Source organism: Hypanus sabinus, chromosome 3, assembly GCF_030144855.1.
Source record: "Hypanus sabinus isolate sHypSab1 chromosome 3, sHypSab1.hap1, whole genome shotgun sequence".
NCBI lineage: Eukaryota > Metazoa > Chordata > Chondrichthyes > Myliobatiformes > Dasyatidae > Hypanus > Hypanus sabinus.
The window spans coordinates 163,092,763-163,105,247 of NC_082708.1; the positions used below are offsets into that span (position 1 = coordinate 163,092,763).

Below are 12,485 nucleotides of genomic sequence, written 5' to 3' on the forward strand. Positions count from 1 at the left end.
GCACTATTTATTTAATTTAACAAAACACATATATATGTACTTTAATTCAGATTTCTTTTTTCTCCTGCTACGTATTGCATCATACTGCTGCCACAAAGTTAACAAATTTCACAACATGTGTGAGTGGTATTAAACCTGATTCTGAGAAATTATAATAGATGATAGTAATCCAGTCATTACAATCCATTTCACTCTTATAACAATATCCCAAAATCAGGAGATTTCTTGTGTTATTTTATCCCAAGATTTATATGTTTATAATTATTACATATACTAATGTTTTAAACGTCGTATTTTCACCTTTTAATGAACATTGATGCCTACTGCTTTTAGAACATGGACCAAAAATGCATAAGATAGCGTATATACATTGTACTGTATGTCCATAAAGTGACACTAGGCAGAGGAGTGTCTGTACATAAGGTGACTCTGACAGGAAATGATAAAGTAGTGGTGGTGGGGGGGAGGTGGAGGGGTGGGTTAGTGCTTGGAAGTGATGATCAGCCTACTTGGAGAAAGTAGCTGTTTTTTGAGTCTGGCGGATCTGGCGTGGATGCTATGTAGCCTCCTCCCTGATGGGAGTGGGACGAACAGACCGTGAGCGGTCCCACCTATCCTGCTGATGATGATGCTGGCCCTTTTCCGGCAACTTTCTGTATACATGTCCTCGATGGTGGGTAGGATGGTGCGGTGAAGCGATGGGCAGTTCTGAGAACCCGTTACAGAGCATCCTGCCCGTGATGCAGCACGTCAGGATGCTCTCTACCGCGCATCTATAGAAGGCTGTGAATATTATTTCTGCAAGGTCTGGCTCTCTTCAGCCTCCTTGGAAAGTAGAGGTGCTGGTGAGCTTTCCTGATTGTGTAGGACGCGTTCTGGGACCGTGAGAGTTTGTGTGAGATGAGGACTCCCAGGAGTGTGAAACTGCGGACGGATGTAAAGAGGGATGTGAGTGGTGCAGGCTGTCCTGAAGTTGATAATCATTTCCTTTGTCTTGTTGACGCTGAGGAAGATACAGTACCTTCGGAGCACTTAAGGACCTTAGGGAAGCACAGAGGCAATCGGTGATAGGGTTTTTATTTAGAGGTACAATTGGAACAGGCCCTTCCAGCCCAGCAAGCCGCACCATGCAGCAACCCACCCGTTTAACCCTAGCCCAATCACAGGACAACTTATAGTGGCTGAGGAACCTACCAACAGGTGTGTCTTTGGAATGTGGGAGGAAACTGGAGCAGCCCAAAGGAAACAGACACAAACACGGAGAGGACGTCGAAACTCCTTACAGACTGCGTCAGATTTGAGCTTGAAACTCCAAAGCACTGAGCACTGTGCTAAGCTAACTCTGTGCTGCCATGGTTACGTGGGAGGGAAGGGTTAGATTGATTTTAGCGTAGGTTGAAAGGTCGGCACTACATCGTGGGCTGAAGGGCCTGTACTGTGCTGTAATGTTCTCTGTTCTGAGTCAATGCCTGTTTGTCTACTAAGTATGCCCATCAAAATAATCAGTAATTTCATCTGTTGCCAAGAAAATGACATTTTTTGCAACATATTTCCCCAAAAGTGCCATATTTGAGATTTGATACAACGCTCTGGATATTTGCTAAACTCAAGCAGACTTTTGAAGTTTGGACCTTCAGGATCTAGCCACATTTTTGCTATTTATTGACCTGCAGCCTTTCACAAAATCTTGGCCAAGGGAAGGCCAGACTGTCTTGGCAATCAGCGAGGTAATTTTGTATCCTGCTTCTGTGAAGCTTTCAAATTCTGCAGCTTAATGGGAGTTAATTTGCTGAGCTGAGAGCTGTTCTTTAAGGTCTGACTGGCTTTTTAAGTCATGATGCCTATTCCAGTTGATTTCATTTTCTCATGCAAATTAAATCTATTCAGTCCGCTATCTTCAGTAGATCATTGTGTGCTTACATTTAGCACTTCAGCACTGGTGCTTGTGTCCTCTCAGAATTTGATGTGATTCATACATTCCGTGAAGCGCTCAAACCTACTCCAATAGAGAGGTTTTGAATGCTCCCCAGGCCCATGAGGAGATGCCACTAGGACCTTGTGGAATCACTGTGCTCCATAGTTTACTGCATTAGAGCCACCTGCTGTTTTTATTCAAATACAGTTCCTTTCTCCTGTCAAATTCACAAAGAAAGGTTAAGAACTAGGACTGTCTGGACTCCTTGAGGAAGATGGACTGAAATAGAGCAACTGTGGTAATTTGCTAAACCAGATCTAAAAACAGGGTCTGTTGCAACCAGATTATTTTCTTAGCAAACTGTTTTCGATAACATTCTTTCATAAATCTAAAAGTTACTATCCTTAATAAATTCAACGTGCGCCCTAAACTAGTCTGATTATTCAACTTGCTTACCTAATTCTTTTTATGTTGGATGTGAGCATTTCTCGTAGCACTTATTGTCCAATTGCCCTTAAAGGAGGTAGTGAGCCACTTTCTTGTACCCTTTTGGTGAAGGTAATTCTCAGTGTGTTGGGGTGCAGAGGTCCAGGATTTAGACACTGCAGTGATTTGGTGTTCCTATATGCCTGCTGCTCTGTTCTTCCTGGAGGTAGAAGTGCAGACTTGAGGGCGGGGAGGTGGTGTATCTTGCTATAAACTTCAAAGTCCAAAGTAAATAAATTAACAAAGTGCATATACAGTGTGTCACCACATACTATGCTGAGATTCATTTTCTTGCCGACATTTACAGGAAACGCAACAGAGTTTATGAAATGCTATACCTGGCAAAGTCTGACAAACATTCATTGTGCAAAGCAGGTCAAATCATAATTTTAAAAAATTAAATCATACCAAGAACATCATTTAGGAAGTCAGTTCAGTATTGAAATGAGTGAAGTTATCCACAGTGGTTTAGGAGTCTGATGTGGTGTGGGACCTCCTGATTCTGAAACTCCTTCCCAATAGTAATAGCAAGAAGAGAGCTTTGCCTGGATAGTGGGCATCCTTGATGATGGAACTTCGTGAGTAACTGCAGCGCACTTTTTGGGGTTTTGGGTAGATGGAGCTCGTCAGCCTGGGAAGGCAGTCCATCTAAGAGAGGGAAAATTCTGCTGCCTTGTGGCTATACCCACTCATGGGAAAGGTTTCAGGAGTAAACCCTGAAGACAAATCCGAAGCTGGAGTCACTAAGGCAGTCCGATGTTGTCTTCAACCTCGTTCTGGCAACTCCTGCGACGTCACTGGTGCCAAGATGTGTCGGCCCTTACCCTTCTCTTGGACAACATTGGTGTCATGGAGAGGGGAGACTTGCTGTGTGGGCAACAGCCGGTCTTCCATACAACCTTGCCCAGGACTGCACCCCGAAGAAAACTTTACAGGCTCAGATCCATGGTCTCGCAAGACTAATGGATGCCGTATTTTTTGGGGTACTACAAACTATTACAACCAAGTACCTTCTAGTGGAGGGCATGAGTATTTAGGGTGGGGTGTCTTTGTCATAGGTGACAATGAATTTCTTGTGTATTATGAAAGTTGCAGTCATCCAGGCAAGCTGACACTATGCTAACGCACTCCTAGTCTTTCCTGTGTGGAGGAAAGCTTCTAAAATTCCTAATCATGGTAAAAAGGCTGAAGAATGTCAGGGAGTGAATCAGTTGCTTTTAGATAGTCAGCCTGGATACACTGTAGCTGCTCTTTCATCTAGTGCCCTTTCTGCTTCAAGTGCCTCCATCAGTTGTTGTTCAACATGAGGAATACTGATCCATCAGCTCACTGAGCACTGTAGATGGTAATTTGACTGGGCACCATGGGATTCAATGTCAAGGACCCACAGCCTTGCTTCCTCCTGCATTTCTCTGTAGTGCTACTTCTGGTGGTTTGCTTGGGCAGGATATAAAGAGGAGTCTGGCATATTGACTGTACAGTATGATTCTGTGAGGATGTCCAGAACATGCTGTCGCTTGAAAAGATTGTGGACTGATCTCCCAGTTTAGACACCAATCACTAGGTGTCAGGGAGTCGTAACCATGTCTAAATTTGGTCAATGCCAAGTGGTCCTTTATTTTGTTTGGATGTGAGGATTGGGATACAGCTGAGTGGCTTGCTAAGCTCTTCCAGGGGTTGGCTGAAAGTAAGCAACATTTCAGCATTTTATAATGTTAATATTTCAGCAACAAGTCTGTAATTCAAAGTTATGGTTCCAACCTAGAACCTAGAAGGTTGCAGCTCGTCAATTTGCGTGTTTGACCTTGTGGTTTTTTATCTCAGTTATGTTAAAAGTGTGAAGTTACAGAGATAATTTCATGTTCAAACAGTTCCCCATTCACTTTGACATCAATAATGCTCCTCTCTAATGCTTCCTTGGTTCCAGAGCCAAATCTTCAACACTGCAAATTTAACTCTACTGACAATCGGAAAGCTAAATGGAGTTTGCAAGAGGTATAATTAAACCTCTTGTGACAGATTCAAGGCAGAAGCCTTTTGGCTTATGGTTATTTGTTGCCTCTGGATAAATGTTCTATTCCTCCAAAACCTAAATCAGTAACTTAAGCAATGTTCTGCAGCATCTGACCTGTGTCCTGTGGTGGGACCATAAATGGAGTACTATGTACAGTATTAATCTGCATATTAAGGGATGGATATAAATGTGCTGGAAGCAATTCAGAAAAGAGCTACTAGTACTAGCTGCCAGCGGCAGTGTTGGAGGTGGAAATGATAGCCTCTTTTAAGAGACACGTGGATGGATACATGGAGCTTAGAAAAATAGAGGGCTATGGGTAAGCCTAGGTAGTTCTAAGGTAAGGACGTGTTCAGCACAGCTTTGTGGGCCGAAGGGCCTCCTGTATTGTGCTATAGGTTTTCTATGTTTCTATGTTTAACCCAACCCTAACTTCAATGCATGGGCAGGGTATGTTATAAGGAAAGTTTTGGTAAGCTTAGGCTTGGATCTGTTGAACTTGGAGAAGAGAAAGGAGGACCTGACAGGATCGGCGTGGAATGGACGTTTCCTCTTGTGGGAGAAACTAGAACTAGAGGCCTCAATTTTACATAAGAGGTTACCCATTTAGGGTGGAAATGAAGTGACTTATTTTTCACTGAAACTCTTCTGGAACATTCTTAAAAAGTATCATGAAAGTAGAGTCTTGGAGTATTTTTAAGATATATACTTGATTAACAAAGAATGAAAGGTTACAGATGTAGGCAGGAATGCAGAGTCAAGGTTAGGATTAGATCGTCTTGGCCTTGAAGGGGCAGGGCAGGTTGCGGTGGCAAGCAGCCTAGTTCTGCTCCGAGTTAGTTTGCTGGTGATAACAATATTAGAGTTGGTAGGAAAAGACTGCCTCCATGGAAACACAGAGAGCCACCAGAATTAGGTTTATTATCATCACTGCATATGTCGTGAAATTTGTTGTTGTGAATTAGCAGGGTAAAATATAAATAAATAATGTAAAAAGAGTAAAATTGTGAGGTAGTGTTCATGAATTCGTGGACCATTCTGAAATCTGATGCAGAGGGATGAAGAGCTTCCTAAAATGTTGAGTGTGTATTTTCAGGCTCCTGTACGTCCTGCCTAGTGATAATATGAAAAGAGGGCATGTTCTGGATGGTGAGGGATCTTCAAGATGATGCCACCTTCTTGAAGTATTTATTGCTTTTTGAAGATGTCTTCAGTGGTGGGGGGGGGTGCTAGTGGCTACGATGGAGCTGGCGGAGTTCTCTGCAGCTTTTTCTGATCCTGTGCGTTGTTGCTTCCGTACTTGACGGTGATGCTAGTCTTTCAGAATGCTCTCCAGGGTACATCTGTAGAAATTTTCCAGAGTGTTTGGATCCCTTCAAACTCCCAATGAAATGTAGGTGCCTTCTTTGTAATTACATCAATCTGTTGCGCCAAGGATAGATCTTCAGAGATGTTGAAACCAAAGAACTTGAAACTGCTCACCCTTTTCAATGCTCATCCTTCGCTGAGAACTGTTGTGTGTTCTCCCAGTTTCCACCTTCATTCCACCTTCATGAAGTCCACAGTCAGTTCCTTGGTCTAACTGATGTTGTGTGCAAGTTGGTTGTTGCAACAAGTTTATCTTTCACATTTCTGTATGCCTGAAATTTTTACACTTGACTGGAGTTGGCAGTCCTGCTTTGTATACACATGATAATATTGCTCCCAAAGCCAATCCTACTAAAGATAATTATTTATTACTTTTGCAATTTCTGTTCCAAAGAAAATCTGTTCTCCATTAGCTTCTGCACTGAGGGTGACCAAGCTTTTAGATAATGGGCTACACGGCGGGACAGAGGAAACTGGAAATGTACAGGAGGGTGGAATTGGAAACTCACAGATCAGAGTTTTGCAAGGTTAGAGGAGGCAGCAGGGAGTGAGGAGAATAACTCCAGGCAAGCATTTTGTTGTGAGGATGGGAAGTTGCAGTTAAAAGGGCAAGGTGTTTTTCATTGGCTGATTCAATGATTCAATGTTCATCAATACATCTGAAAAATTAATTAATCTTTTTTTTCAAAATCTCAGTTGATGACCCTTTTTTTTTAGCCCCCTGCTGTTAGGAATCTGCATCCATGAAGGAGACTTGTAGCAAGAAAGTGCTCATCAGAGCTGATGCACCATCAATAACTCACACTGAGACGTAAGGCGAGATATCGGCTTTTATTGACTGGAAGAAGGAACCAGGAGTGAGTGTCTATCATACAATGTCCTGGAGACTGAGGCCGAGCGTCAGGCCTCAGATCGCCTTTATACAGGGGCCTGTGGGAGGAGCCACGGGAGCAGTCAGCAGGGGCGTGTCCAGACAGGCACATAGTTCACCACAAGAGCCACTTGAGATTTTCACCTCTTGCTGCATGGTTGCAATTCCCAGTTGTAAGTGCAAGCAGTCCTGGTGGAATCCAAGGATGGAATTAGTTTTTTTTTTGTATTTCTTTGCAATATATTTGTAATTTTGGAACAGTGGTTGTCAGGTGCTGTTTATTTTTAGCATTCTCTGCATTCATGACTCCTGAATTAATATATCTGTAAATCTTTACTCTTGCACACATTTCTTCATATGATTTTTGTGATAATGTATTTGTGCCCAGGAGTCTGTGTCAGGTTGGTGATGCCTTCATATTAACCTTAATTTTTGGCAATTCAAATTTGCACTGAATTCATTTGTTTTTGAAGTTACTTTTTGCTGCATCAAACCCATTTTCTAACATCTGTACTCCCAAAAAGAATAGTAACTGCGCAGTACTGTATTTGTCATTGTGGAGTGGAGGACAAGTTTGTAAAACTGGTGGGAGCAAAGTATATTGTGAATAGTTGGGGTGGAGTGCCACGGGTAGGGTGTGGGACAGGTGGCAGAGGAATGCTAGGATTGGGGGGGGGGGGTGGCATGGTGCAGACACACTTGGCTCTGGCACACCAGGCAAGGTCATTTGATTCCAAGCAATTGGTTTATTGATCATTACAGAATGTCTCTCTGGTGCTTCCCACTCCCTCCCCTCTCAGTTCCCCTTTCCAAACTGTGATTCCCTTCTCCCTGTCCCCTTCCCACTCTAGTCTACAATAGACACCCATTTCAGAATATATAGCTACGTACAGTATATGTGCTTAAGACTTTTGCACGGTGCTGTGTAGAAGAGGTTCTGCAGATGCTGGAAATCCAGAGTAACGTACACAAAAAAGAGTTAACATTATGGGACAGGACCCTTCATCAGAACTGGCTAATGAAAGGTCTCCCAGTCCTAATGGAGGATCTTGGCCTGAAATGTCAACTCTATTCCTCTCCAGAGATGCTGCCTGACCTGCTGAATTCCTCTGGGATTCTCTATGTAGTAGCTGCACCAAAAGGTTTTGGTTACATTGAGAGGTCAGTGATACTGCCGGTAAGAGATCTGGTCAAAATTAAGAAAGAGTTCAAGGATCAACTCTTACCCAACAGGAGATTTGTGACCAGAGATGGATTTTAAGGTAACTGACAAGGGAGTTAATGATGTGATGGTTCTATTTTAGGAGCATTTATTTGTAATGACTGCTGCGAGCACATTGGAAGAGGATTTGACTGTAATTTTAAAATAGCAACACAATTTGGGCTAATTGGAAAGCTCTTTCAAAACTTTGGCTTACTGCCGTATTCATGCAAAGAAATAAAAGAAGTTTTCTCTCTGCACTCACTGAACAGGTCTTTTCACTGGCTATGCTCTGAAATCTCTCTTGTCATTCCCAGTTTGGCGAAGTGCCTGTTATTAATGACTGGTTATTACTACTGCCCATTATAAACATGTGCCACCTCTCCTGCAGAGAGCAATAATGCTGTTACATTTCTATGAACCAGGGCTTCCATCGAGGAGCGATATGGGAAGGATCTGGTTTCGTTGTCAAAGAAAGTATGTGGACAGAATGAGCTGAAGTAAGTTTCACAAGTATTCCTGAGGTGAATTTTCTTCAAAGCTTTGGAATATTCAAGTCTCAAATTTTAAATAAATTTGATCATAAAGTAAATAACGAGTATTTATCGTAGAGTGTTCGTCGACTCATGTTGCTGGGGAACTTTGGTTAGGAAAGGAAAAGCTCTCTACTTTAGACTTGACCTCATTACTTCTGTACTTCAAAGCAGATTTACTATCAAGGGAAGTATAAATTATACAACCTTGAGATTTGTCTGCTTACAGGCAGCCACAAAGCAAGAGAACCAAATAACCCAATTTTCCTTTTTTTTTAAAAAACGGGAGAGGCCAAAAATCACAGAGCAGAGGGAAAGAAGAATAAAAATCACAAATCATGCAAGCGAACAGCATTCTGATCCAGACTGAGTCCCCAAACCTGTTCCCAAAGCAGCTGGGGTAGGCATGCTTTGGTTCTAGTTCATCATACTGCAGGGCAGAAACACACAGCAGCTGGATCCGTTCACAGCCTTGGTGCCGCAGAGGAGAAATGAATGTTTGTGGGAGAACGAGTGAAATCAGCCTGACCCTCGCCCCCAGTCTTGACACTCAAGCTTCCAGTCTATCTGTGTCCGGTGTTTACAGTGCTCAAATACGGGGCAGTGCCTCGGTCTAGGTCCCAGACCCCTGCACCACGATACACCTGGGCAGCCCAGCCCAGAACCATTCTCCAAGTCACCACATTGGCTCGGCACTTGGTGCAGTTCAGCCTCACACCTGGGTTTGGTGGACTTGTACCAAAACTCCAGAGTTCAAACGTTCACTGAACCTCGTAACTCTTGGCCTGGGAGTGAACGCATTGATCATTACTGTAGACCAAGGATTGCTTTGAAATGATAAGTTGGTTGCCACTGGTTTCTCAGGCCCTTCAGGAGGTGTAAGCATTTACCCATATCATCCAAGTTGGGATTCCGATCACTACGTTGGAAGCGGGTACCAGATTGCCTTTCTCTGTCGGTGTAGTGACTCAGTTGGTTGGAAATCTTCCTCGGGAATAATGGTTATTGTAGCTTGTGCTATGCCCCCAGAGCAGGGGTTCCCAACCATTTTTATGCCATGGACCAATACCATTAAGCATTGGGAGCCCTGCTAGAGTATTCACTTAGATATCATGAATGCCATTATGGCTGGATGTGAAACTAAATACTATAAATCTCGTGGTTTGTGAATTAAGACCATGATAGTAATTTTAAAAATAATTCCTTCCTTTCGCCCCCTTGGTCTATGCTATTCAGGACCCTTTTCAAAAGTATAATAGTTTTAAGCCTCACACATAAAAATGCTGGAGGAACTCAGGGCAGGCAGTATTTATGGAAAAGAGTACAATTGATGTTTCAGGCTGAGACCCTTCATCGGAACTGGAAAAGCAGATGAGAAGTCAGAATCTCCAACAGGATCCCACCACGAAGCATATTTTTCCCTCACACCCCCCCCCCCCCCTCCACCACACACACTTTTTGCTTTCTGCAGGGGTTGCCTCCTATGCAACCCCTTGTCCATTTGTCCCTCCCCACTGATCTCCCTCTTGGCATTTATCCTTGCAAGCGTAACAAGTGCTACACCTGCCCCTACACCTCCTCCCTCACTGCCATTCAGGGCCCCAAGCAGTCCTTAAAGGTGAGGCAGCGATTTACCTGTGAGTCTGTTGGGGTCACCTACTATATCTGGTGCACCGAGTGTGGCCTCCTGTATACTGGTGAGACCCGAAGTAGATTGAGAGACCACTTCACCGAGCACCTATGCTCCATCACCAGAACAAGCGGGATCTCACAGTGGCCATCCGTGTTAATTCCACTTCCCATTCCCATTCTAATATGTCTGTCCGTAGCCTTATCCACTGACGTGATGAGGCCACAGTTAGGTTGAACAACACCTTATATTCCGTTTGGGTAACGTCCAAACTGAGGGCATGAACACTGACTTCTCGAACTTCCAGTAGTTCTTCCCCCCCCACTTCACCATTCCCCATCCCCTTTTCCCTCTCTCACCTTATCTCCTTGCCCACCCATTGCCTCCCTCTAGTGCTCCTCCCCCTTTTCTTTCTTCCATGGCCTTCTGTCCACTTCTGTCAGATTCCCCACTTCTCCAGCCCCGTACTTCCTTCATCAATCAACTTGCCAGCTGTTTATTTCACCCTCCCACCCCTGTTTCAAATGTAAGTCATTTAGGACAGAATTAAGAAAAAACTACTTCTCCCACAGAATTGTGGGGGTCTGGAATGCACTGCCTCGGAAGGCAGTGGAGGCCAATTCTCTGGATGCTTTCAAGAAGGAGCTAGATAGGTATCTTATGGATAGGGGAATCAAGAGATATAGGGACAAGGCAGGAACCGGGTATTGATAGTAGATGATCAGCCATGATCTCAGAATGGCGGTGCAGGCTCGAAGGGCCGAATGGTCTACTTCTGCACCTATTGTCTATTGTTTTCACCTATCGCCTTGTGTTTCTTCCTCCCCTCCCCCCCACTGTTTTACACTGGCTCCTCTTTTTTACTCCAGTCCTGCCAAAGGGTCGCAGCTTGAAACGCATATTGTTCCCTTTTCCACAGATGCTGCCTGACCTGCTGAGTTCCTCCAGAGTTTTGTGTGTGTTGCTCGGATTTCCAGCATCTGCAGATTTTCTCTTGTTTGTGATTGTCTTAAGTTTCTTTGGAACAGTCAATGTCCAGACAGTAATTTCTCAAAATAAGATCTTCTCCAGACATGTTTGTTCCATGTGCATTTGAAATGCTTTCAATCAACTTCCTACCTAATAAAACCCTCATTCCTAGAGATAGTTAACTATTTGGATGCCTGTATCGTTCAGTTGGGGTGCAAGAGGGGCAGTGGAAACAAGATTCGTAAAAAAAAATGGCTGATATACATGTTTAGCACTTCAAGGTATTTACTTCAATCTCTGTTTTTTTCCCCCCTTCCCCCACCTTTAGTACACTGAAGAGGGCGTTCGATGTCTTTAAACAACGTAAGTGTTTAAAGCTGTGATTGAGCTGTGAGCAAACTTCTGGTGTTACTAGGATATAAGAACTGTACAAATGGAGATCCATTACTGTGGTCTAACGTAGAGTTTGTGGTACGTGGGGTTGTTACTCCACAAAGAATCTGAGTTGAGCAGCCAAGAATCTGATTTTAGTATGTGCTGCCAGTGACTGTAAATCGGAGTGCTTTAGAAAAGGAGACAAAAGGAACAAGCTCTGAATGGCACAGGCTAGATCTGAGATTCTATTAGCTCATTTTAGTCTAATGGAAGCGCAACTGAATATGGGATTCATTTTCACAGGACATGAGAAGCAGCATTTAAAATGGGCATTACAATAAAACATTCAAAATAAACTAAAAATTTTGATCATCTTCTATCTGTCAAATTGGCATTTTGTTTACCAGCTGGTGTTTTCCATTTTCCTGTTAAAACCTTGTTTCCAGAAATGAAACTCTTCTGTTTATAAACTTATTGGGACCCTGTTCCACACTCCCTTTTTAAACTCTCAGGGATTCTGTTTCTCACACTCCTTTTAAACCCACCAGCACCCTAAGTTGTTCTTACTCTTTATAGCCTCACTGGAGCTCCATTCCCACGCCGCTTATAACCTCAGCAGGGTGCCATTTAAATAAGCCCTGAATTCCTTTTAAATCTGGGTTCCATTTCCTGTGCTCTCTTTTAAACATGAAGGCTTTTGTTTCCCCAGATTTCTTTAAGCTCGCCTGGTTAACTGAGAAATTTATTATGTCTTTAAACAAATGAATTGGGAATTTATTAAGTGTAACATCTCATTGTCCAGACAATCTGCCATTGCAGCAACACTGAAGTCATGAGCATGCTGGATGTGGCAAGGGAAAATGGTGTGGCAGGAGTTGGTTGGCAATAGGCGGAGCCAGGTGTGGAAGAGGTTGATGGATAGGTGGTGGGAGGGTGAAGATGGAGTCAGAAGCTGGAAGGTGATAGGTGGAGCCAGGTGTGGAGGAGGTTGATTGATAGGTGGTGGGAGGGTGAAGATGGAGTCAGAAGCTGGAAGGTGATAGGTGGAGCCAGGTGTGGAGGAGGTTGATTGATAGGTGGTGGGAGGGTGAAGATGGAATCAGAAGCTGGAAGGTGATAGGTG

At 43.5% G+C, this 12,485-nt stretch overlaps 1 protein-coding gene across 1 annotated transcript in view; it reads left to right on the forward strand.

Annotated features, from left to right (window-relative positions):
• pstpip2 (proline-serine-threonine phosphatase interacting protein 2) overlaps positions 1-12,485 on the forward strand; it is a 119,041-nt gene that overhangs the window by 36,456 nt on the left and 70,100 nt on the right. Inside the window, exons 4-5 of the mRNA XM_059963480.1 lie at positions 8,281-8,355; positions 11,316-11,350. Of these exons, the coding sequence (XP_059819463.1) occupies positions 8,281-8,355; positions 11,316-11,350 (110 nt within the window). The remainder of the gene's footprint in view (positions 1-8,280; positions 8,356-11,315; positions 11,351-12,485) is intronic.